The sequence below is a fragment of the Cupressus sempervirens genome, chromosome 1 (assembly GCF_028749045.1).
Source record: "Cupressus sempervirens isolate cs-2001-9-10 chromosome 1, ASM2874904v1, whole genome shotgun sequence".
In the NCBI taxonomy this organism is placed as follows: domain Eukaryota; kingdom Viridiplantae; phylum Streptophyta; class Pinopsida; order Cupressales; family Cupressaceae; genus Cupressus; species Cupressus sempervirens.
In genome coordinates this window covers 547,492,865-547,517,175 of record NC_143118.1, presented here as the reverse complement: position 1 = coordinate 547,517,175, position 24,311 = coordinate 547,492,865, and the positions used below count along the sequence as shown (strand labels likewise).

Below are 24,311 nucleotides of genomic sequence, written 5' to 3'. Positions count from 1 at the left end.
CAAACAATTGTGCATCTCAATTCAAGAATGCACAGATGTTCTATTGGTTGAGCAGGATGCACAGGTTGTGTAGAATTCAATATATGTGGAATTTCACAGAGGCTGGTCATGTCACAGAGGCTGGTCATGGTAAGGGAGAGCATGATGGTGCAAGTGCATGCATTAAAAGAGCCTTGGCTCATGAAGAACTAAAGTACAAAGATGGAGCAATATTGATAGATGCAAAATCCATCATCTAATGGTGTAACGCTACAATGGGTCCAGGTAAGGAAGGTGAGTCTACAGTTCGTAGATTTTTTTGGTTGATAGATAATACTAACATTGCACCATATCAAGATTGTTGCACACTAATAGGATCTAGTGAGTTACACTCTTTTAGAAGCTTTGATGCAGGTTCATGGAGTATCCACACGTGAAAAATGGCATGCTATTGTCCATTATGTGCAGAGGAAAATTGGGATGACTGTGAGTCAACTGAATGGGTGGACAAATGGGATATACGGGTTTTGGACCCAATTGACACCTATCGTCCCCCACAAGCACTGGAAATGGTAGAGATGGATTCATCTATTGACTTTGACCACTTGTCAGATTTAGTGCAACTTGGTAATATATATATATATATATATCTTTGTAATTTCAATATGTAACTTTATAACTTGTACCCAAGTATTTTCTGAATTAATGACCGCATTTTGTACATTTGTCATTGCAGGCCATGTTTTTGCTATTATTGCACCTGAAGACAATGAAGAAGGGACAGATTATTATTTGTGTCGTTGTGTTGAAGCCAAACAAAAATTGGATCACTCGGTTATAGATGGTGAAGGTTTAGAGTACCATGTCGATGCGGTGGTTGTAACAGGCACATGGCTTAGACGATATCCTATGAAGAATCCTAACTTGTGGTTATTCGAGGATTGGCAAACAGAGAGGAAGATTCTTCATTATTCAAACCTTGTTGTCGCATCAAATGTCCACTTGATAAAATATGGTGGAAAACCACATAATAAGATTCTTTGGAAAGTTCGCGAGTCAGACCATGAGGCAATACTTGAGACATTAAAATGTCAAGCAGATCCAGTTGACTCATTAGATTGAATTGGGAGAGAGAGAAAAAATGATCAATTGGATCCAAATACAATGTTACAACCTCTTCCCCAAGACTATCACATGACTAAGGTGGACCGTATTGTTATGATGTGTAAGTGATGAGATTTAGTTTTGATTTGTTTAGAATATAGATACATTATTTGAATTTATATTAGATTGTTTAATAGGACCCATTTTTTTAATCTTATCTTAGATTTGTTACTGTGCTAATTCTTCATTTGTAGGTCACCAAAGAAGAGGGCTAATAAAGTTGATGCACAAGTGATAAAGGGTGAGATGCCAAAATCATCTACGAAATGGTATTATCAATTCACATCCTCAATATTTATTAGTGTTCTTTGTTCAAGTACCATTGTATGATAATCATCTTATGCCTAGAATTGCAGAGGTTAAATTATGTCAATACTAAGGTTTGTAGCATCAATACTAAGGTTTTTAGCATCAATTGGTCATGCTAAGTATAGTAGTTGTATCATGAATCCTTCTGAACCAATATGACTAAGATTCTCGAAAGAAGACTAAACCATATCATCTGTCTACTCCCTCTTTATATAAGATTTTGTCAAACAATGAGAATGAAACATTGATTATTACTCCCCCCTCAACGTAAAATTCTCATTGATTGCATTTTGTAAAGTTTTAAGTCACTATCAACCTCTATATCATTGTATTCTTCTTATCATCAAATTACACAACAATGAGAATATGAACGATGACTTCTTCACATGAACCTGACAATTATAAATGCTACACCTTAATAAATTTTTGGGCTTGATCTTTACCATTCAAGCTTATAATACAATACATTGGCTTCATTTTTATTTGGAAGTATTTATTATGTTTGTTCCAAAAGTCATTCTTCATTTGCCAATATGAAAATGCGACTATCATGAAAGGCATAGTCTTATAATTTGTAATTTGTATAATGGTATAAAAGCTTGGTTGTGGGTTTGAATCCATTGCCCCCATGACCCTCCTTCTCATGCATTTATTCTATTTATTCTTCTACCTCCTCCTCCGCTTGGCCATTTTGCAACACCATCTGGATGGAACTCTAGCCTTCCTCAAAACCATTATACATGACCTCTCCTTCTTCAAGATATTCTATAAAAAGTTCCTCAACCCTTGAACCTTTCAAAACCCCAATCTCAATGGAAGGCTTCTAGACCAAAGGAACTAGTAGATCCGGTTCTTTAAGAGAAAGAGACAACAAATTCAATTTTCTAGTGACTAGATGGAAAATTGGGGAAATCATTTCAATTAGTTGTAAATCGAAAGGAATTATAAGTAAACTATATCAATATAATAAGTAACTTAGTAATTATATCAATATAATTTAATTACTAAGGAAATGAATTTATTACTCTAACATATAGTACATTATTTTGCAAAAAAAGGTGTTGAATTTGATGCTTAACAGATTTACATACATGTGTAATAAATAATAAGTGTTGTAGCTTTGGGATCAACAATATAAAATGAAGGATTTCATACTACATTCACAGAGGTACCAAAATATTTTATTTGATATGGAGACAAAAGAAAATGTGTATTCTTCATAACTGCATTTGAGTCTCATGTATTATCATTTTCAGCTATTGACATCAGAGATACCTTTACATCTTCATCACTATATTGATCAACGAGTCCTTATTGCACTCACTAGTTCTAAGCCAATGACTAAGGTATGAAAGAGTTTACATTAAAATTTCATTAGTACTAAAATTCAATATAAAATTCATAGGCACAATCGAGTGGTAACTTTGATAGTTTTTGTAGGGTCTTATTATTCCTGACCATTAGTGTATCCCTGAGGTGTATATATAGAGGAATTATCAGCTAATTGTAAGAAAATATTAAGTTTTATGTGTAAATATATTTTATTTTTTTATATAAAATAGTTATTTATTCATATATAATTTTGATTGTAACATGTCGAGTTACAGAAGATTCTAGACTAATGGACTAGTGAGCATGTTAGGAAGACCTCATTATATACACTGGTGTTGGCAATTAAAGACAATTAGGGATTTATTTTGTTCCCCTAGTTGGAAAGAGTATATATCTAATGATGTACATTTTACACCTATATGGCATTATTGGGCATATGTTTTGTATATTTTTTCTATGTATGTCATTTTTTACATATATTTCATGTATGACATTATTAGACATATGCTTATGATGTTTCAAATTATTGATAAATGAATTATATGATATTGTTAGACCTTATGGAATCAACTTTGATTTTTTGTTATCACATTGGTTTGATGCTTGTATTCAATCAATCAACATATTTTCCTTTTAATTCTTCCACATTTGGCATATCCATCTAACAATGAACTTATGATACTCCCACCAAGAAGTGCATGATTGCATGGTTCTATGGTGGATGTCCCTCTCTTTTTTAAATTCCAATTTTATTCATCTACATGAGTAAGGGAGATCAATTCCATTTATTTCAATTGTATGAGATATGGATGAGATTCTAGTTCCTATAGGACTGTGTTACAGAGACCTACAATAACCTCTCTCACTTTTTGGAGATCGCATTCCGTTTTCATTCTACAATGCCATCTCCGGTGATGTTGAAACTTGCAGTGTTGGCCAGTACAAAGTTGCCAACTACCAAATCTCTCTCATCTTTCGTCGTGGGATCAAACTGTCTACTCCATTAGCTCTGGGTGGCCGGGTAAACCCTATCCCCAACCTCGTCTTGTCCCCTTCATTGCTCGAACGTTCTCAGGCACACTGAACCGAAATGTCCCTAAGGGTCACTAAATGCCACTGGGCTGCAATCTTTGACGGGGCATATCTCGGAGCTCGTGTGAGATATGGATGAGATTCCAATTCCTACAAGACCATGTTACAAAGACCTACAATAACCTCTCTCTGTCTTTTTGGAGATCACATTCTGTTTTCATTCTACAACGCCATCTCGGGTGATGCTGAAACTTGCAGTGTTGGCCAATACAAAGTTGCCAACTGCCAAATCTCTCTCATCTTTCGTTGTGGGATCAAACTGTCTGCTCCATTAGCTCCAGGTGGCTAGGTAAACCCTATCCCCAACCTCGTCTTGTCCCCTTCAGTGCTCAAACGTTCTCAGGCACGCTGAACCAAAATGTCCCTAAGGGTCACTAAATCCCACAGGGCTGCAATCTTTGACGGGGCATATCTTGGAGCTCGTGCAAGATATGGATGAGATTCAAATTCCTACAAGACTATGTTGCATAGACCTACAATAACCTCTCTCACTTTTTGGAGATCGCATTCTGTTTCCATTCTACAACGCCATCTCGAGTGATGTTGAAACTTGCAGTGTTGGCCAGTACAAAGTTGCCAACTACCAAATCTCTCTCATCTTTCGTCGTGGGATCAACCTGTCTACTCCATTAGCTCCGGTGGCCGGATAAAACTTATCTCCAACCTCATCTTGTCCCCTTCAGTGCTCGAACGTTCTCAAGCACGCTAAACCGGAATGTCCCTAAGGGTCACTAAATCCCACATGGCTGCAATCTTTGACGGGGCATATCTCGGAGCTTGTGCGAGATATGGATGAGATTCCAATTCCTACAAGACCATGTTGCAGAGACGTACAATAACCTCTCTCACTTTTTGGAGATTACATTCCGTTTTCATTCTACAATGCCATCTCGGGTGATGTTGAAACTTGCAATGTTGGCCAGTACAAAGTTGCCAACTACCAAATCTCTCTCATCTTTCGTCGTGGGATCAAACTGTCTACTCCATTAGCTCCGGGTGGCTAGGTAAACCCTATTTCCAACCTTTTCTTGTCCCCTTCAGTGCTCGAACGTTCTCAGGCACGCTGAACCGGAATGTCCCTAAGGGTCACTAAATCCCACAGGGCCGCAATCTTTGACGGGGCATATCTCAGAGCTCGTGTGAGATATGGATGAGATTCTAGTTCCTACATGACTGTGTTACAGAGACCTACAATAACCTCTCTCTCTTTTTGGAGATTGCATTCTGTTTTCATTCTACAATGCCATCTCGGGTGATGTTGAAACTTGCAGCGTTGGCCAGTACAAAGTTTCCAACTGCCAAATCTCTCTCATCTTTCATTGTGGGATCAAACTGTCTACTCCATTAGCTCCAGGTGGTTGGGTAAACTCTATCCCCAACCTCGTCTTGTCCCCTTCAGTGCTTGAACATTCTCAAGCACACTGAACCAGAATGTCCCTAAGGGTCACTAAATGCCACAGGGCTGCAATCTTTGACGAGGCATATCTCGAAGCTCGTACAAGATATGGATGAGATTCAAATTCCTACAGGACTATGTTGCAGAGATCTACAATAACCTCTCTCACTTTTTGGAGATCACATTCTGTTTTCATTCTACAATGCCATCTCGGGTGATGTTGAAACTTGCAGTGTTGGCCAGTACAAAGTTGCCAACTGCCAAATCTCTCTCATTTTTCGTCGTGGGATCAAACTGTCTGCTCCATTAGCTCTAGGTGGCCGGGTAAACCCTATCCCCAACCTTTTCTTGTCCCCTTCAGTGCTCGAACGTTCTCAGGCACACTGAACCGAAATGTCCCTAAGGGTCACTAAATGCCACAAGGCTGCAATCTTTGACGGGGCATATCTCGGAGCTCGTGTGAGATATGGATGAGATTCCAATTCCTATAGGACCGTGTTGCAGAGACCTACAATAACCTCTCTCACTTTTTGGAGATCGCAGTCTATTTTCATTCTACAATGCCATCTCGGGTGATGTTGAAACTTGCAGTGTTAGCCAGTAAAAAGTTGCCAACTGCCAAATCTCTCTCATCTTTCGTCGTGGGATCAAACTGTCTGCTCCATTAGCTCCAGGTGGCCAGGGTAACCCTATCCCCAACCTTGTCTTGTCCCCTTCAATGCTCGAACGTTCTCAGGCACGCTGAACTAGAATGTCCCTAAGAGTCACTAAATGCCACAAGGTTGCAATCTTTGACGGGGCATATCTCAGAGCTCGTGCGAGATATGGATGAGATTCTAGTTCCTACAGGACCGTGTTGTAGATACCTACAATAACCACTCTCACTTTTTGGAGATCACATTTCATTTTCATTCTACAATGCCATCTCGGGTGATGTTGAAACTTGCAGTGTTGGCCAATACAAAGTTGCCAACTGCCAAATCTCTCTCATCTTTCGTCGTGGGATCAAACTGTCTGCTCCATTAGCTCTGGGTGGCTAGGTAAACCCTATCCCCAACCTCGTCTTGTCCCCTTCAGTGCTCGAACATTCTTAGGTACGCTCAACTGAAATGTCCCTAAGGGTCACTAAATGCCACAGGGTTGCAATCTTTGACAGGGCATATCTCGGAGCTCGTGCAAGATATGGATGAGATTCCAGTTCCTATAGGACCGTGTTACAGAGACCAAAGACCAGCCAAGGATAAGGATAGCATAGTAAGAAAATGATTATTTATCTGGTGGATATAAGTCTTTTATATAACAAACCATTTCTATGCATAGTAAAAGAACTGAATATAGATTTGAGACATATTGATCACCTGCAGTCTGATCATCTTCACAAGTATGCAACTTTTATTTCACTATTTCATGCAGGTTTATTGAACTTTCTTTATGAGGTCATTTATAGATGGGATGTTCAAAGGTTGAGTTCCTATGGGCTGTCAATACTTTGACTATACTTTAAGTCAATGATTATCAATATGGGAAAAAATGGAACTCGTTGTATTTTGAAGTACTGAGAAGATGGCCTTGCCCTTCCCCAGGAGTTTCAGAAATGGGAGACATTAGGTAAGAGAGTGAAAATGTTACTATCGCTTCAACGCACATGACACAATTGGAAATGCAAATTTTGATGGTAAACATTTTGTGATAAGGGAGAGACTAGGGATGATCACTGTTACTATCTCTTTAGTAGTGGATTTTTGTTTTCTCTTGAATTTGGTGGTGGGGGATCAGTGGTAATTCTCCTTGGATATTCCTTCTTATGATGTTAGTGACAAGTGTTGCTCTTTGAAAACACTTGTACAATCTTTTTTAAATTATTAGATAAAAACAAAGAATTGTAAGTATTAAACATGATTAGCCTTTAGTTCCTAGAAGATCTTTATTTCCCCATCAATGCATTTAGAAAGTTAAGTTTTAAGAAGATCATAAATAGAAAAAAATTAGAGAAGCAATTTAAACATTTATATTGATTGGAAACATGTGAGTCTTGAGTTTCCTCTTCCTTTTAAAGAACGTTCCTTAGCTAGCATACCTAATTCCACATTCCATAAGAGTGTCATTGCGCTAAAGATTTAGGAAACCAATTGCTCTAAGATAAAGCTTCCTGGTCAATAATAATCTAACCTATTGAGGTACATAATACTTCTCAATTAAACTTGTGTTAATTCAGTATTAATTTTGTAATTAACTACAACTTCAGTATTTGTGTACAGGGGGTGACTGAGAAAACTATTTGAGGTCCAATTTGAAAATATATTTGTAAGGATCTCGACCAAGGTTCACAACTTCGATGATTAATACATTCATTTAGGCTAGAACCTCACTACAAAAAAATAATATATAAAAAAGGTAGTGAATAACGTCATGTCTAGACCCAAATCAACCAATGAAAGTCAAATCAGCATAATGTGGAACAACAATATATGCATTGAGTGGGTTGTCATAGAAAAGCTTCAGAATAAAATATATGTCTAGAATTAAAAGACCTTAAAGAAAATGTATTCTTGTAACACAAATGGCCATTCAAAATTGAATATGATTACAATGTGTGAAATAGCATTACGAGAACTTGTAATGCTCTTGTGAACATCGTGTTAATTCTTGTAAGAATCCCTAAGATGCTTGTTATACTCAAAATTTTGTTGAAATTGAATTAATTTTTATCCTGTCGGTTAATTGGCTTAGGGTGATATATGCTTCTTGGATGGAATAATGAGTTCGTGATTAACTCTGTATTAAGATTCATAGCATCTTCTAGTTATTTTTAAAGGAAATTTATAAATTAAGCTAATGTCATATGGTTTGCTTGAGAAAGATGTATGTGTTCTTATTGATGGGTACTAATGACTGTCCACATTTAGTTCTTCAATATCCTATTTGAAAAGCTTTCCATAGACATTTCTTTGCCATACTAAGTATTTTTGAAAACATATTTGAGTAGAAGCACTATAGTGGTTACTACATGATGTTTTAACAAATAAAGTAATGGGTTAAAGACTATTATTTCCAAGGTATTATGTCATAGTATTTTAATTGTAATGATCTTAGACTAATGATATTCTTGAAGGTAACTTTGACATGCAGCAAGAAAGACAACCTACAGCCAAGGCTATATTGTGCCTACAACCAAAGCCATAAATGCTCACAGCCAAAGCCACTAGTGCACATAGCCAAAGCCATGGATGCTTATAGCCAAAGTTATGAGTGTTCGCAGCCAAAGCCATGAGTACATGAAGTTGATGATCTTAATTTTTTACAACTATTCACCAGAAACAACTTCTTTGCAGTTTTTGAGAAATACTAATAAAGCAAAAAATAACATCTACTAGCTGGTAGACATAATGGCAACTCTCTAGCAATTGAATTTAATTTCATACATGCACATATCTAATTTAATGTCATACACAAACATATCTAATTTAACGTCATACATGAACAAACATATAATATAAAATGATAACCAATAATGTAATATACATTAACAAACATATCATATATTAACCAATAATGTCATACATCAAATAAATGTCATACATCAAATATAGAATGCCATATGTACATCAAATGTATGTCAAATATGTCTCTCTGATGCCTATATATATATATATATATATATATATATATATATATATATATATACATGGGGAAGGAAACAAGTCTCTCTCTCTCTCTCTCTCTCTCTCTCTCTCTCTCTCTCTCTCTCTCTCTATATATATATATATATATATATATATATGTATGTATGTATGTATGTATCGAATATCTCAACTACATCTTTTCCTTCCCATGAGGGGAAAAAAACAAGTCTCTCGACGTCCTCTGCCGTCGTGTGGAGGGAGACAGTGGAGATGATGGGGCCCTCCTGACACGCTCACTTGACCTCTTCTTGAGGCTCTTCTCCAGGTCCAACTGATACAAAGAAAGTAGATATGAATAAATATTTATTATACGTTGAAATCAAATATATGTACACACAAAATCAATTATTTTCTTACCGCCAACAAATAGTCACTCTGTAAGTCCACCTCAAATGCTCGTGGACGATTAGGCATGACAAGACCCTACAACAATTCAATAAATATAACCACTTATAAATAACATTAGAAATTTTGAGATTAACTATTATAAACAAAAACTAAAACGAAGAAAATTCTTTCATACCTCCGTCAGTGGCTGTGAGCTAGCCACAGCTGCAGCCACTCCACTATCAACAGACTGTCACAGATGAGGAGGTGTGTCCAACATCATGAGTTGCATGTCATACAATACACGTTATATCTAACATGAAACATGGAATAAATATAATCAAATGAATTAAATTAACATGAAACAACTGTACCTGTGTAAAGCTCGTATGATGTCTCTGCTCTATGTATGTGGTAAAGGTTGAGGGTCCTGTGGAGAACTGATGCACATGCATAATTTTTTTGTCAATCCTTAATATGATTACGTAATAAATATATGTATTAATTAAAATGATTAAATTGATACATACCTCAGGACTCATCGAAGGGACAAAAAATGGGCCTAGAGGATCACTGCTAGGCCCAGCAACACTTTGACCCTAAATTTTGAACAATGTCAATAAATGCTATTTAATTAATCATTCACTATACATATGAAATGTGATCAAATTAGTAATTTACCTGTGTGTCAATGCCAAATGTCTTGTTCAGGAACTCATTGGTGATAAGCCCATCATCTGCAGCATCTCCGGCATGAGTGCCAAATGTGCATAGGGATCCACATGAAGTGCACATGTGACCACGACGCATAGAAGGCTCCCCCTCAACTAATGGGCTCGTGGAATGGATGAGGGTCTGCGTCAAAGCATTAATGGTCCCTAGAGTGCTGGCATCTACATGTTCCTTCACAACTAAAGGAATAATCACATGCTCGTGTTGTGGATGGACCACAGGTGCCCTAACTACATTAGGGTCACGACGTGCTCCCAGCCTCTCAAATGATGACCCCCCACCTCTACCCTGGGAGTCTAACATATCAAAATAATTGGGGATCACCCCAAGGAAAAACTCACAATATAATTTCTTCAAAAAATACATGGGGACCTCGTGATTGTTGCAAGGAGAAGCATCAAAAACCATCCACCATCTATCCCAAAAATTATTTCTAATAGCATCATGTATACACCAATGGATGGGGAATCGTTTAGTACCCTCTCTAACAGTATTTGGCTCACCGGATTTTCTAAATAATGCACATATACTACCTTTTGATATTTCTTTTTTTTTAACATCTTCATATGACAATTTATTTGCATAAAATGTTTTTTGTTCATCCCTCTTAGCCCGCCAAATATCTAACTGACCACTAACTGAGGCTATCTGAGTGTTAATGGATTCGAGGGATGATGCCAATTGAGCCCTCATTGGATTGGTTTTTCCGAATTCTTTCAATCGAGCAATGAGTCTTTCTAATTCAGTTTTGCCTCTCTATATTTCATTTCTTATATTTTCTTGTGTGCCTGGCAGAGGTCTTGCAATTGGTTCGGGTTGTGGAATTTGTTGTTCTTCTTGAGGAGGGTTTTGATTTTGAGGTTCTTAAGGGTTTTGTGGATTTTTCGGTTGATTATGGACATTTCCTGATAAAAAATCAATTGAAATCCAACTAAATAAAAAAATCTAAATGAAATTTGTAAAAACCCTACAAAAGAATATCAAAAACCAATAAAACAATATGGAAAACATATTAAACAATGCAAAGTTAAGTTTATATCACTTACTTCGTCGTCGTGGGTGTGCTCGTTGTCTTGGATTTCGTCGGTGAGGAGGCATTTTGGCAAATGGTGGTGAATTCTTGCTATCAAACCTTCGTATGCGCTGTTGGAGAGCCAAAAAGCAAAATGAAAATGCTGGGCCGCAGGTCTGCAGCCTATCATATAACTTTTTGGATATTAGAATAGCGCGTACGCGCTATTGAAAATTAGAAAAAAAAAAAAAAAAAAAAAACCTTGTCATCTTTTTGGCACCACAACTCGGTGCATATGCCCTTTATAATTCCAAATTTATTTGTCATAGACTTTTATATATACACATACACACACACACACACACACACACACACACACACACACACACACACATACATACATATTCTAATTGTATTTCATAAATAACTATATAAGATAACTCTTCATTTTAAATAATCAAAGTAGGATAGCATAATATTTTATAGTAATTAAAATATGATCATACCTTGACTTACCTCCCCATCTTCCATGATGAAATCACTTTATATTAAATCTTGCATTCTTATCAAGTGGGGGCCATGGTACTATTATAGTAATTGATGCGTACTAAGAGACTTGTTTATGTGGTAAGGCTTCGTCTCTTTTGTTCAACCATTTAAATGCTATGCATTGACCTTATCACTTGGCGGTATTGTTTATCCATTGGATTATACTCTTTCTTTCTTCTCCATGTTAGCAATTGTATGGCTTTATTTCTTACTCTAGTGGGAGGTTTTTCTCAATACGTATCACAGTGGTAGTCAACATGTCCTTTTGGTATTACATGTTCTCATTTCTGATTTTTTGTATTTTTTCTTATTTCCCCCCAATTAGTTTCTTTGTCATTCCTTTGACTGACCTCCAATTGGTGGCCGTGTCACTTATTGCGATTTTCTCTCTGCATATCTCTGGTGGTTTCTCTTTATATTGTTTCTTTATTCCTCATATATCCTATGGTGCCCTTGTTTATTTATCTTCTTTTCTCAATGTTGAATTTGAGTGCTTGGTCTCTTTTCTTCTTCTTACTTGGATAGAGATTTAGGAATCTATTTATTCCACTCTCCAAAGTAGCTAAAACATCCCCCTATTGTTTGTATCTGGCAATTGTCTACATAGATCTTCTTGTTGACTACAGTTTTGATGATGTGTTGAATGGATTTTGTTTCATTTTTTTTAAAATATCATTTCTAGAGTTTGACAATAAGTCTCCCAATAATCCTTTTTTTGTATAGTTGCAAATGCAAAAAGTCTAGTGTATGATTTTTAAGGTTTCAAGAAAATTTGACAAGGAGTAGCGAGAACATTTCCAAATTATGATTACAGAATCAATTCATATTCTCAGAAGCATTAATGACTCTTACACTAGACATCCCTATTCATTTATATATTGCTTCATTAAAAATATTTAAAGTGTTGCTAGATCCTTGATTGATAATAAGAAAATTGTGAGAACCTTCGTCTGTTTAACTTTTATATAATATTTATGTGGTTTTTGTAATCTTGATACTTATAAATAGATAAAACTATGTTAATGATATGTTGGCAACCTATTGGCACGAGAGATCTTATTATGTTAGTTTAGTTTTATAATCATTTTTACTTCGTGTCTTATCTTTCCATGCTGATCGTTGACATCATTTTGCAGAGCAACTGCTTGGTCATTGTTTAATTGCAGACCACAATTATATGTGGTCCTTCAATGATGTCAAACACTTGCATTAAAATACCTCCATGTATTTATTATTTTGTATAAAATATTTAATTTTTGATTCTCGGTACCAGTGATGGGTCTCTACTATGTTTATGTATTATTATTATTCTTTCTTTTTCCTAGTTATAATGCTCTTGAGAATTCAATCTTTCCATTTTCTTTGACGGTCCATAGCAATTGAAATTATGATCAAAATATGATATAAATTTTTTAATCTACAAATCTTTACTTTTCATTTCACAAGATAGCAAGAAATTTGCTTTGATACCAATTGTAATGATCCCATTCTCAATCCCTATTTGATAAGATAAATTTAAGTCCAAAATGATACAATTCCCTAAAAAGATGATATCCTTATATGTTTATCGTGTTTGAAGGGATGTGTCTCTTCCAATGCCCTTATTATAATTATTATTTATATGATATTAATATATATTATTATTATTATTATTAAGATAATTGTTATATTCTTTATTTGATTATTAATTATCATAAATATTATTTAATCTTTATCATCTAATAACTATAAATTTCAATCATAATATTTGATGTATTACTATTCTATATTATATTTATCATTATATTAATATAATATCATTATTATATCAATATGTTGATATATAGATTATGTTATATTATGGTAATAACCTTATATCATATTTAATAAATATACTATATTCATTTATCATTATATCAATAGTTAATAGTAATGTATTTAAAATGAGATTATTTTATATCATCTATCTATCTCTCTTAGGTGGAGAACACTATAATTAGGGTTCTAATTGGGGGCCATGACACTAAACGCATAAGTGGAGATATACAAAAATAAAGATTAATAGGGATGAGAAAGGGAGAGATGAAGATAGAGGGAGAGGGAAAGGGATATAGGTAAAGAGAGGTGGAGAAATACATAAAGATAAATATAGAGAGGGGAAGAAGGGTAAAAAGAGAAGGAAGTTGAAATTAAAAGGTGTATTCTTTCATATTGAAAAAGAAGAAATATAACTAATATATCAAATGTTAAAATAAAACCCTAATATGATTGTGAATGATGGGTAGGATAAGTAAAAGTAATTTCATAATTAAGATAATAGAAAAAATATATATAAAAACATAAAATCAATAAATAATTTGTCATGTAAACAATCTCAAATATAAAATGTGGATGCACATATCATCAAAGTATAGATACAAGAAACACTAATATGAATAAGAAACTCTAGAAGAAAGCTAGGTTAAATAAATTGAATTTGGAACTCACGAAAATAAAAAGAGCTCTAAAGATCCAAACAAATAAAGAGGAAAAGAGGGTAGAGAGAGTGTAGGAGGGGAGAAGGAGGTGGAGATGCTAAAAATTGTCATGTTGCCTATGCATGACAATTTTACTAATGTTCCTATTAACTTATTAGATAATATTTATTATTTAAGTAATTTGTGTCTTTCTTCTTAATTAAAACTTTAAAGTCATTATTTCCTTCCAATTCCAATAATTGAACAATTTTAATAAATTATTTAACTATTTAGTTTCTAATATTTGTAGAGATTCCCTAATTATTTATTTGAAAATTAACTAAATTTTTCTCTAATTTTAGTTAATCATTTATATTATTTAATGTGAAATAGTTCTCACTATAATTATTACCACAAATAATTTACCATTCTAATTACTTAATCATGTCTTCTAAACTTGAATAAACCACCAACTTATAGCTATTTCCAAATAGATAAATAACTTGGTTCAACTCATCTACTCACAGATTGGTCATATTAACTAAGCAATTATCCATCCTATTGTAAGATTCATTAAGTATTTCAACCAAGGGGCATAAAATTGAAATGGTTTGGAATAATATATGAACTAAGTTTCTATTGAGGTCATGTTATCTAGTGTTACAAGGGAGTAATGTAGGAAAATGAATGCTTGAATGTAAACTTATTTGGTTACTATCTATCAAAGAAACAATTGTATATTTATTTTACAGAAACTAAGTTCATTTTTATCAGGCAACAGAGTATTGTGCCTACTTTAGCTACATAAATGAACAAATGAACTATTCCTTGTGGCTGAAAAAACAAACAAGCAATTAGATAACAACTATAATTTGTTTAAATAAACAACAAAATGCAAAGGATCACTCACCAAGTGGGTCGGCCCCCTTGGATGAGTAAAACCAAATTCTTCAACACACTATAAACTTAGAATAATTACTACTTTATTCATTTTTATAGAAAATGAATATACATAGTACTTAGAAACTATGAAAACTATATTGTTGAAAAACGTTACATTAATATCAACCTGTTACTACTCTCTCTAGCTAACATCCAAAAAGGCCTAAACAACTTATTTATAGTGAAACTCACAGCTAATTGACTACAAACTAATTGACCACCACCTACAAAGAAATAGATGAGTGCAATTATTACATTATTAAAAGAAAAGTGAAGATAATCTCAATAAGGAAGAAACAATCTTCATATGGGGGTTTCCATTGATTACTACATTCATATAAATTCAAATAAGCTTGAATAAAAGATAATAGGTCTAATGAAATAGATTGTGTTGGAGCCCATGACCTTCTTTATGGAACGTAGAAAATATGTTCATCATCTCCTTCAATTAGCTTGAATTCTAGTGGAATTTCTTACTATCAGTGTTGGTTATCATTCTTCATATTCGATCCTTCTTATTTTCCCACAGTGAGGAAAATATTCTACAAATATTGCCTTTGTCTCCTCATATTCCATTTTTCTTGAAGTGAGTATAGTTGAGTAGCCATATTGTTTATGATTCCTTACTTGAAGTCTGGCAACAAATGATTGATTTCCATCCTTAGAATTCTATTAGTGGAGGATTTATCCATACTAGATTGGTAAGTACTTCCTTTATTAACATCTACTTTGGAGTAATTCTAACATATCTTTGTATTTCATCCCAAGGAACTTGATTGATGTCTCCTCATCCCATCAAGTCCAAAGCATATGCATAAGTTTCATTAATTCCTCTAAGAAAGATTAACTTTTGCTCAGACTTTTCATTAATTGTATGGTATGAAGACTTATATAGACTAAATAAGAACCTTGATATATACACTTTCTACCTTTCATCTTCCTTCTATTGCATCTTGAAGACATCACCTCGTCTTATATTATGTTCATTTTCTTCTCAAGGAATTTTTTTTTCATGTAATCCCAAATATCTACAACATCCCTACCCAAACTCTTAAACCATCTTAATGCATATTATTTAAATTAGAATGAAATAAATTGAGTCTATGAGCATCCATAATGTAGTCATAGTTTATGTAGAGGATATCAAATTAAAATGAGAAAGCCTCTGGGTCCTTGGCGAATAAGCCATCGAATTTAGGAAGGAATGAAGTAGGGACATTATTGAGGTTATCAACATCATTCTAGTTAGTGATAGAAAATGTAAAATTATAATGGTTAGGACGTCTATTTTGAGAAGTTGGTCTTACTTGATAGAGTACTAATGCATGTGTATTTTGAACAAGGTTTTGGGCAACTAGTTCCTCCAAGGAATTTGAACTACCTCAAATTTATAATTGCATTAACATATGGATTTATATTTCTCCTTTATCTTCATCTTCTTAAAATAATTAGAAATCAACTAGCTGATAGTCAGGATAAGGGTCATTAGAAAATAATCTCCCTAGAGCATCTCTTTTTTTGCATCTATGCATGCCATGTTAACTTAGTAATATGTAACTCACATGAAAAATGTTGGTGAAAAATAGTGGGTCATTACTTTATCAAGAGGAAATATATGCTTAAGACAAACTTTTGAAGTATTATTGCTTTGAAAATAAGAAAAACACTTAGAAACGATCCTAAAGAACTTCTTAGTTAGACAGCGTTCCTGACAATGAGGCATCAAATGTTGGCTTCCTATAGTGATTTAGGAAATAAGTCCTAAAGCTATAACTCAGAGATTAGATATCTCATTGAATAGATAGCTCACTCATCATGAAGGTTCATTCTTTTATCAATCTAAGAATGTGAATTTGAAATGGGTTTGCATTGTATGTGCACTAAGACTCATTTGTGGTTAATGTTTAGTCCTGGAACTAAAATAGAAATGGTACTAAAAGAAAACTACTTGAAAGGAAATGGCTTAAGTACAAATCATGAACCAACAACAAATTGAACTAAAATAGGTAATCATAAAACATATAGGAAGTTACTTTGTTCACCTTTGTTGTAGGAATAGATAGTTGTTAATACTGAACTAATTAGTGAACAAGAAAGTAACTATTAAATTAAATGGTTGAAATTCTCAACAAGTACGCCCCCTTAGACGAGTCTTCCTAGAATTTAAATCAATAGAAAAAACTAGAACATCATTCTATTCATCGAAAGATTTGTTACAACATGAAAATAATATAGTTTTATTTCTTGAAAATTGAAGATAAGAGTATAGTACTAGGAAATATAATCTCCTTAAGAGAGATATCTAACCATTATTTATAGAAGGAAAGATTATAACCAACTCTAACTAACTTGGATAGTCAACTTCGACAATCTAAGAAGATGCCATTAATTGAAAGCATAAAAAAGAGAAAGGAGGTTATGCATTCATAAGGTTTAGACAAACCAACCTTGCCTCAATGAGGATATATCATAACCACTCCTCCTAAATATTCATAATGTATAGATGTGAAAATCTAAGACTAAGCTATATCACTTCCTTACAAGTTGGAAACTTTCAACCATTGACTTCTTCAATGTCTATCTTTCCTTGACTCCTTGAGAAACTAAAAAAATGTTATGAACTTACTTTCGACACATCCCATGTATTTAGACATCTTGTTTTGAACATGCATCGTGATATTAGCATACACAAGACTATAGTATACACATAATTATTTTAGGGTAACATTCATTCAACTACTTGCAAAATTAATATAAATAGATCATATAACAAGATATATTTATCAAAAAGGTGTAAGAATAAGTGCATGCCCATGGTTCATAAGTTTGAGAAAATAACATATCAATCTAACCAAGTGCTAAATCTCAAAGTATCACCTACAAACACATGAAAAATCATAAAAACAATGAGCGATTAATTATACTAATCGGCACTATCTATTTCATTTAGGATTCTATTTTAAGTACAAACAATGGTCACATCATAACCATGAATTGTAGAACTCTAGTATAGAAACTCTCCTAGATTTTGTAATTCTTTTCTCTTGTTTGCTCAATACAACAATTAATTCATTGTATGTTTGTAAAATATAGAAACTTTCAATGAAATATTTATAGAGATACATTGAAGATGAGAAGAAAGGTTAAAACATATGTTTATAAACTCAAAAGCTAGTTTTAGACCTAGTTTAAAAAATCAAATCTATCTATACAAATGACTTTAAAAATCAATTATTATAAAAAATTAATAATATTTTTTCTTATTTAAAATATTCAAACTTAGTTTACAAGTGTTGAACTATGTTCTCTTCTAATCAATGTCTCATTTTATCCCATTTATTTATAATCTTGATTACTTTTTGCAAATTTCAATTATAAATATGATTTTATTTTATCATTTTTTTCTATATTTGTTATGTTAATAGCAAGTACTTCCTCCAAGAATGAATAAATACAAATAGAAAAAAAGAAAAAGAAAAAAAGATCAATACATAAAATATATAAAGGCAATTATAAAAATTAGATAAATAAGACTGAAAAAGAAACAAAAAAGAGACAATACCAATAAAAGGAGAATCTTACGTCAAATGTTAGATAATGAAAATATGCTACGCATTTATATAAATTAAACTAATAATGAAAATAGGCTACACATAAATATAAAATCATATCAAGACATTCTATCAAATTGAATACATAACTATACATAAATTTATACTCTTTCATTAGAACAATATGTAAAGAATCCCATTAACTCCCCCACAACAAATATACAAAATAGTAAAGCTTGGATTTGAATCAAAAGTTGAATAAGAATAAGAATATGTAAAGAATTCCCATAAACTCTCCTACAACAAATATACAAAATAGTAAAGCTTGGATTTGAATCAAAAGTTGAATAAGAATAAGAATATGTAAAGAATTCCCATAAACTCTCCTACAACAAATATACAAAATAGTAAAACTTAAATCTGAATCAAAAATTGAATAAGAATAAGAATATGTAAAGAATTTCCATAAACTCCCCACAACAAATATATACAAAATAGTAATTGAAACTTGAAAGTTTGAATAAGAATGTGAAGAAATTGAAGTGGTTGTAGAAGATACTACTTTACAATGTGAAAAGCATTCCACCGTTTAGATGGCATTTGCATACCTTTCGAATATTAAAGTCTCCCTCCATACACACCTTTAAACAGATACCAAAATGTAAAGGTGTATTTTTGTGCTTTCATTTGGTTTCCCCCACACAAGACACCACGCCCCACCACTTCATCCTTATTAACCTCCTCTCTCACGGGTGCACAAAAACGTGTTCACAAGACCCAAAAATTCAGTGCCCACATAAATTTCATCATCCGAGAGGCTCGAAGGACTTGTCTGTCGAAGAAGCTCTCATAATTTTGTCATTAATGGCGGCCACCATGACTGTTCTGGTCCTGCTCGCCATGTTTTCTGTTGCACTCGGCTCTGTAAGCCCCGTTTCATCTGATATAACTTCTGCCTGTCAAGCTTCACAGTATGCAGAGTCCTGCAAATCCTCATTGATGAACACGCCGTTGGGGAGAAAGAGGGCGGGAGCAGAAGAAATCGTTAAAACCGCGATTGGATTGTCCTCAGATGGCGTGAAAGAATCTTACCGGCTCTCGAATTCCATCCTGACCGGTGCAACTGCTTCCCACGACTTCAATTTAACAATTGCCGCTCGAAACTGCCTCGAATCTATGAGCTCTGCAATCAGAGTCATTTCCAGGAGTGCCGAAGTTTTTCTTGACAGAAAGCAGGGAGTTAAGAACGGGAGGGCGTGGATGAGCGCTGCCCTCACTTACCAATACGACTGTCACTCGGGCTTCAATCGTCTCAACCGGTCGGATCTAAGCTCCACTGTTGAGCAGATGAATTCCACCATGACTCTAACTTCCACTGCCCTGAGCATGGTGGCGGCCATTGATGTCTATGGGAGGAACATGAAGCTGTGGAGGCCTCCCCAGACTGAAAGATCTTCCAGCTCCGGAGGCTCTGGAAGCTTTCTGGCCTCCGGCTATGGCGAAAGAATATGGGTATTTGATGTGCAGAGCCATGGCAGGGAGGTGGTCCCTAATGTGACCGTCTGCCTTGATGATGGGATTTGTGAGTATTCTTCCATTCAGAGTGCTGTCGATGCTGCCCCGGATCTTTCTGGGAAGGTTTATGTGATCCACATCAGAGCAGGGGTTTACAAAGAGATCGTCAGGGTTGTTCCGAGCAAGATGAATCTCATGTTGGTGGGAGATGGCATGGATCGGACTGTTATCACCGGCTCCATGAATGCTCTGCAGCTGGGCGTTGGCACTTATGGCTCTGCAACTTTCGGTAAATTATTTTCATTATCTTCTGCACTGGTTTGTCCTTTAATTAGAATTCAATGTCTGCTACCAGGGCCAAAGAGCAGGTTATTTACGGTTCAGCAACTCTCGGTAACTTACTCTACAGCTCCCTATTTCATAGTCATTATTTTCTGCACTGTTTTGTTATCTAATTAGAGTTCAATATCTGCAACCATGGAAATTAAAGAGTAGGCTATTTACGGCTCTGCAACTTATTTCATACCTATTTTTCTCCGCACTGTTTTGTCATCTAATTGGACGTCATTATCTGCAACCATGGCCAAAAATTAGGGTATTCTTGGCTCTGCAAGGAAAAAAAAATGCACCTAGAGTGTGAAATTCTGAAAGGAACACAAGATTGAATAGGCTGATGGAATATTTGAATCTATTAATTACTCTCTTGACTGAAGTTCAAAGCTCAGAAGTAAATCGAGATGGGTTTGTGTTCATAATTAGCTCAGGTAATTGAAATGGAGATCTGAATTTTTCATGCAGGGGTTACCAGTCCAAAAGATCCGGCCTGGACATTTCAAGGCAGCCTCTGCATTTTCGTCTTAGTTTTCTGTAGCTCATGAAGAATCATATGATTGTGTTTGGTTTTTTCAACTGTATAAGATCACTCTCCTTTTTGTTAATGATAGAACAACTGAATCTGATCTGAATTGTCAATTTAAAAATTCGTAAGAACACCGAGCGTGAAAATAGTCATCATTTGTCAACAGACAGAGCAAAGTGGCCTCAAATATCGATTGGAAAACAGACCTAGTTTAAACTAGAAGCAACCATACAATTGCATCAATTCCATGAGCCGTTCCCTTTCTTTTAATGTGTGCTAACCCATTTTGCACGGCAATCATGCACATTTTGCAGTCGATGTTACAGACGGCTCTATTTTTCCTGATGATCGAACACTGAATGTGGTCTGGATTGTCACTGCATAGTAATTATGTAGATTTTTCAATCGACACATCAGCTCACCCTTTTTCCCCTGCTGGAACACAACATGTGATCTGGAACGTCAATACGAAAACTGACAGGAACATTAAGTATAGTAATGTAAAATATCAATTTAAAATAGTACGATCATAACGAAGAGAAGAGTGATCCTAAAGATCAATTGAACAATGCATATAATTTAAACCAAGATCAATCATACAGTCTATAACAATTCCCAATGACATTGAACCGTCCTTTCTCTCTTTCACTGTGCATCGATCACCCATTTTTGCACAATAACTCTGCCCTTTCTCCAGAAACTCCATCTAAAATCTCAAATTCCTTTGTAGAAGCCAGTAAGAGTCGTGTAAATCAATCCATTCAAAGGCTACAATATGTCCCTTGAAAATTCAATGCTTTATAACTGGGTTATCAAACAACAAAACATGAATTTCTCAAAATTATATAATATTGTACAGTTGAATTTCTGCTTTCTATTATGTTTATGATGGATACAAAATGTGATCTTATGATATTCATGTGAAAATCCAATATCACGAACTGAATTCCAATTTGCAGCCCACAACAATGCCTGAATTTTTGATCTATCTAAGCAAACAATGCCTAATTCTGGAATACATCCACAGGCGTGAACGCGGACGGATTTGTAGCGAAGGACATAACATTCGAGAACAGCGCGGGACCGCAAATGAGCCAGGCCGTTGCCCTGCGTGTGGACAGCGATCTCTCCGTATTCCACAGATGCGCCATTGTTGGACACCAAGACAGCCTCTACTCCCACACCCTCCGCCAGTTCTTCTCCAACTGCAGAATCGAAGGCACTGTCGACTTTATCTTCGGCAACTCTGCCGCCGTCTTTCACAATTCCACCATTCTTATCCGCCCTCGTTTAATTCCTTCCAAATCGGGAGAGAGCAGCCCCATTGCAGCCCATGGCAGAATGGATCCTGGTCAATCCACCGGATTTGTGTTCGACAATTGCATAATCAATGGAACAGAGGATTTCATGACCGATTTCTATGCAAATCCCCAAATTCACAGGGCGTATTTGGGTCGGCCATGGAAGCTCTATTCCAGAACGATATTCATGAGGAGCTACATTGGGGATCTGATTAGGCCCGAGGGATGGCAGGCATGGGACGGGAACTTCGCTCTGGACACGCTCTTCTATGGTGAGTTTGAGAATTATGGGCCTCGCGCAGATTTCTCAGGCAGAGTCCCCTGGTCTACTCTCATCATTTCCTCGCGTGATGCGGGCATTTATTCTCCCTCCTCCTTCATCCAAGCCGATCACTGGCTTCCCTTCATCCTCTCCAATTACTTAGATTGATTCGTTCATCGATTCCTGCTAATTTCTGGTTTGTATCTACATTTATTTGTGTTTTGTGTACAGAAAATAAATTAAAATAAAGATTTCTTTACTTATGTTGCTCTGACATTTCTTATCCTGATTTGGGAATTTGTGGTGATGCTCTGCAGATCTGTCTGTTCACCACTTCCTTTTATGTATTCATTAATTCAGTCAATATTCAGGGTACCTATAATGAATTACGCATGCACTTTTGTGGACCAAGAGTCGTGGTCAAATGGATATGCTTTTGCAGTCAATTGGTCTTCTTTACTCTGAAAATTCTGCAAATCTTTGTACTTTTGCTAATCACAATAAAAATATTTGCGCTTAACTTGGGGTCCTATTAAAAAAGTCATATTACAGAAGGAAAAATAAATAAAATTTATTTTATATTATTTTAGGCATAGGGGAAACGATTTAGTTGATGCCCATCCATCTCTTCCTTTTTTTCTTCTTATTTCTTCTTATAAAAAGTTCCAAATTATGGTCTCACATTTAATAATAATGGATCACACGTGTACTAATAGTTGATCATTTTTTAGTGTTCTTGGTTATTGATTGGTCCATTTGTGCACAAAGTACTAGTTTTTTGGTGAGCATTATTGGAGAATCTTAAAGGCAAGTATCGGGTAAATGTTTTAAAATGACACTTTTAGACCACCTTGCACTCTACAAGTTCTACAAAGAGCTCAATTGGTCTTCTTTACTCTGAAATTTCTGCAAATCTTTGTACTTTTGGTAATCACAATAAAAATATTTGCGCTTAATTTGGGGTCCTATTAAAAAAGTCATATTACAGAAGGAAAAATAAATAAAATTTATTTTATATTATTTTAGGCATAGGGGAAACCATTTAGTTCCTTGTCCATCCATGTCTTCCCTTAACTTTCCAAACAATCATCTCACATGTACTAATAACAGATCACACGTGTACTAATAGTTGATCATTTTATAATTTTCTTGGTTGTTGATTGTTCCATTTGTGCACAAAGTACTAATTTTTTGGTGAGCAACTATCGGGGGATCATAAGGCAGGGTTCGGGCAAATGTTTTAAAATGACACTATTAGACCACCTTGCACTCTACAAGTTCTACAAAGAGCTCCATAAATGTGGGAAGGTTGAAAGGTTAGCTTTAAACTCTTCACTCACCTACGGAGGTCATGAAAAAATTGAGAAATTTTTGACATACGGATTAGGAACTATAGGTGCACGAAGTTACCCTGGGCGGCTACTAGGTTGTTTCTCTTACATGTCTTAGTTTATAGTAGGATTTGAACTTATGACCTTATAAGTTATCCATCACTAAATTGACTTAGATCAGAAAAAGAGGAAAATAAACTATCTAGAATTGATTTTAAGATTATTAAGTTTTAAAAATTCATATAATAATAAGATTCATTGAAATTGTTAGTATAATAATTGGGTTAAATGAAGAAGATGGACTTGGATAAATTATAATTGAAAATTTAGATGAATGAAATGAATAAATATGTAACTAGAAGTCAGATAAAAAGACATTGATATAACAATGAGAATAAAAGTTAAAATGGAATATAGAAATAAAATGCTATGAAAATTTGATCTTTGACCACATTGCACAATTTTTTGAAAAAATCCAAGACCACATGTAAAAATTGAAGTAGTGCAAATTTGGATTATGTTTTAAGGTTAACCTCAATT

The 24,311-nt window shown here is 34.7% G+C and overlaps 1 protein-coding gene across 2 annotated transcripts; it reads left to right on the top strand.

The window, feature by feature from the left end:
- The first annotated feature begins 19,329 nt into the window (after positions 1-19,329).
- On the top strand, positions 19,330-22,851 carry LOC149578623 (pectinesterase-like). 2 transcript variants are annotated; one of them, XM_089830299.1, is made up of 3 exons: positions 19,330-20,307; positions 21,905-22,636; positions 22,758-22,851. In XM_089830299.1, the coding sequence occupies exons 1-2, from the start codon at positions 19,368-19,370 to the stop codon at positions 22,606-22,608; spliced, it is 1,644 nt and encodes a 547-aa protein (XP_089686425.1). In that variant the 5' UTR covers positions 19,330-19,367; the 3' UTR covers positions 22,609-22,636; positions 22,758-22,851. The 2 variants fall into 2 exon arrangements, with proteins under 2 accessions (XP_089686425.1, XP_089686420.1); XM_089830294.1 differs by lacking the exon at positions 22,758-22,851 and having other exon boundaries at positions 21,905-22,703.
- Positions 22,852-24,311: the final 1,460 nt, after the last annotated feature.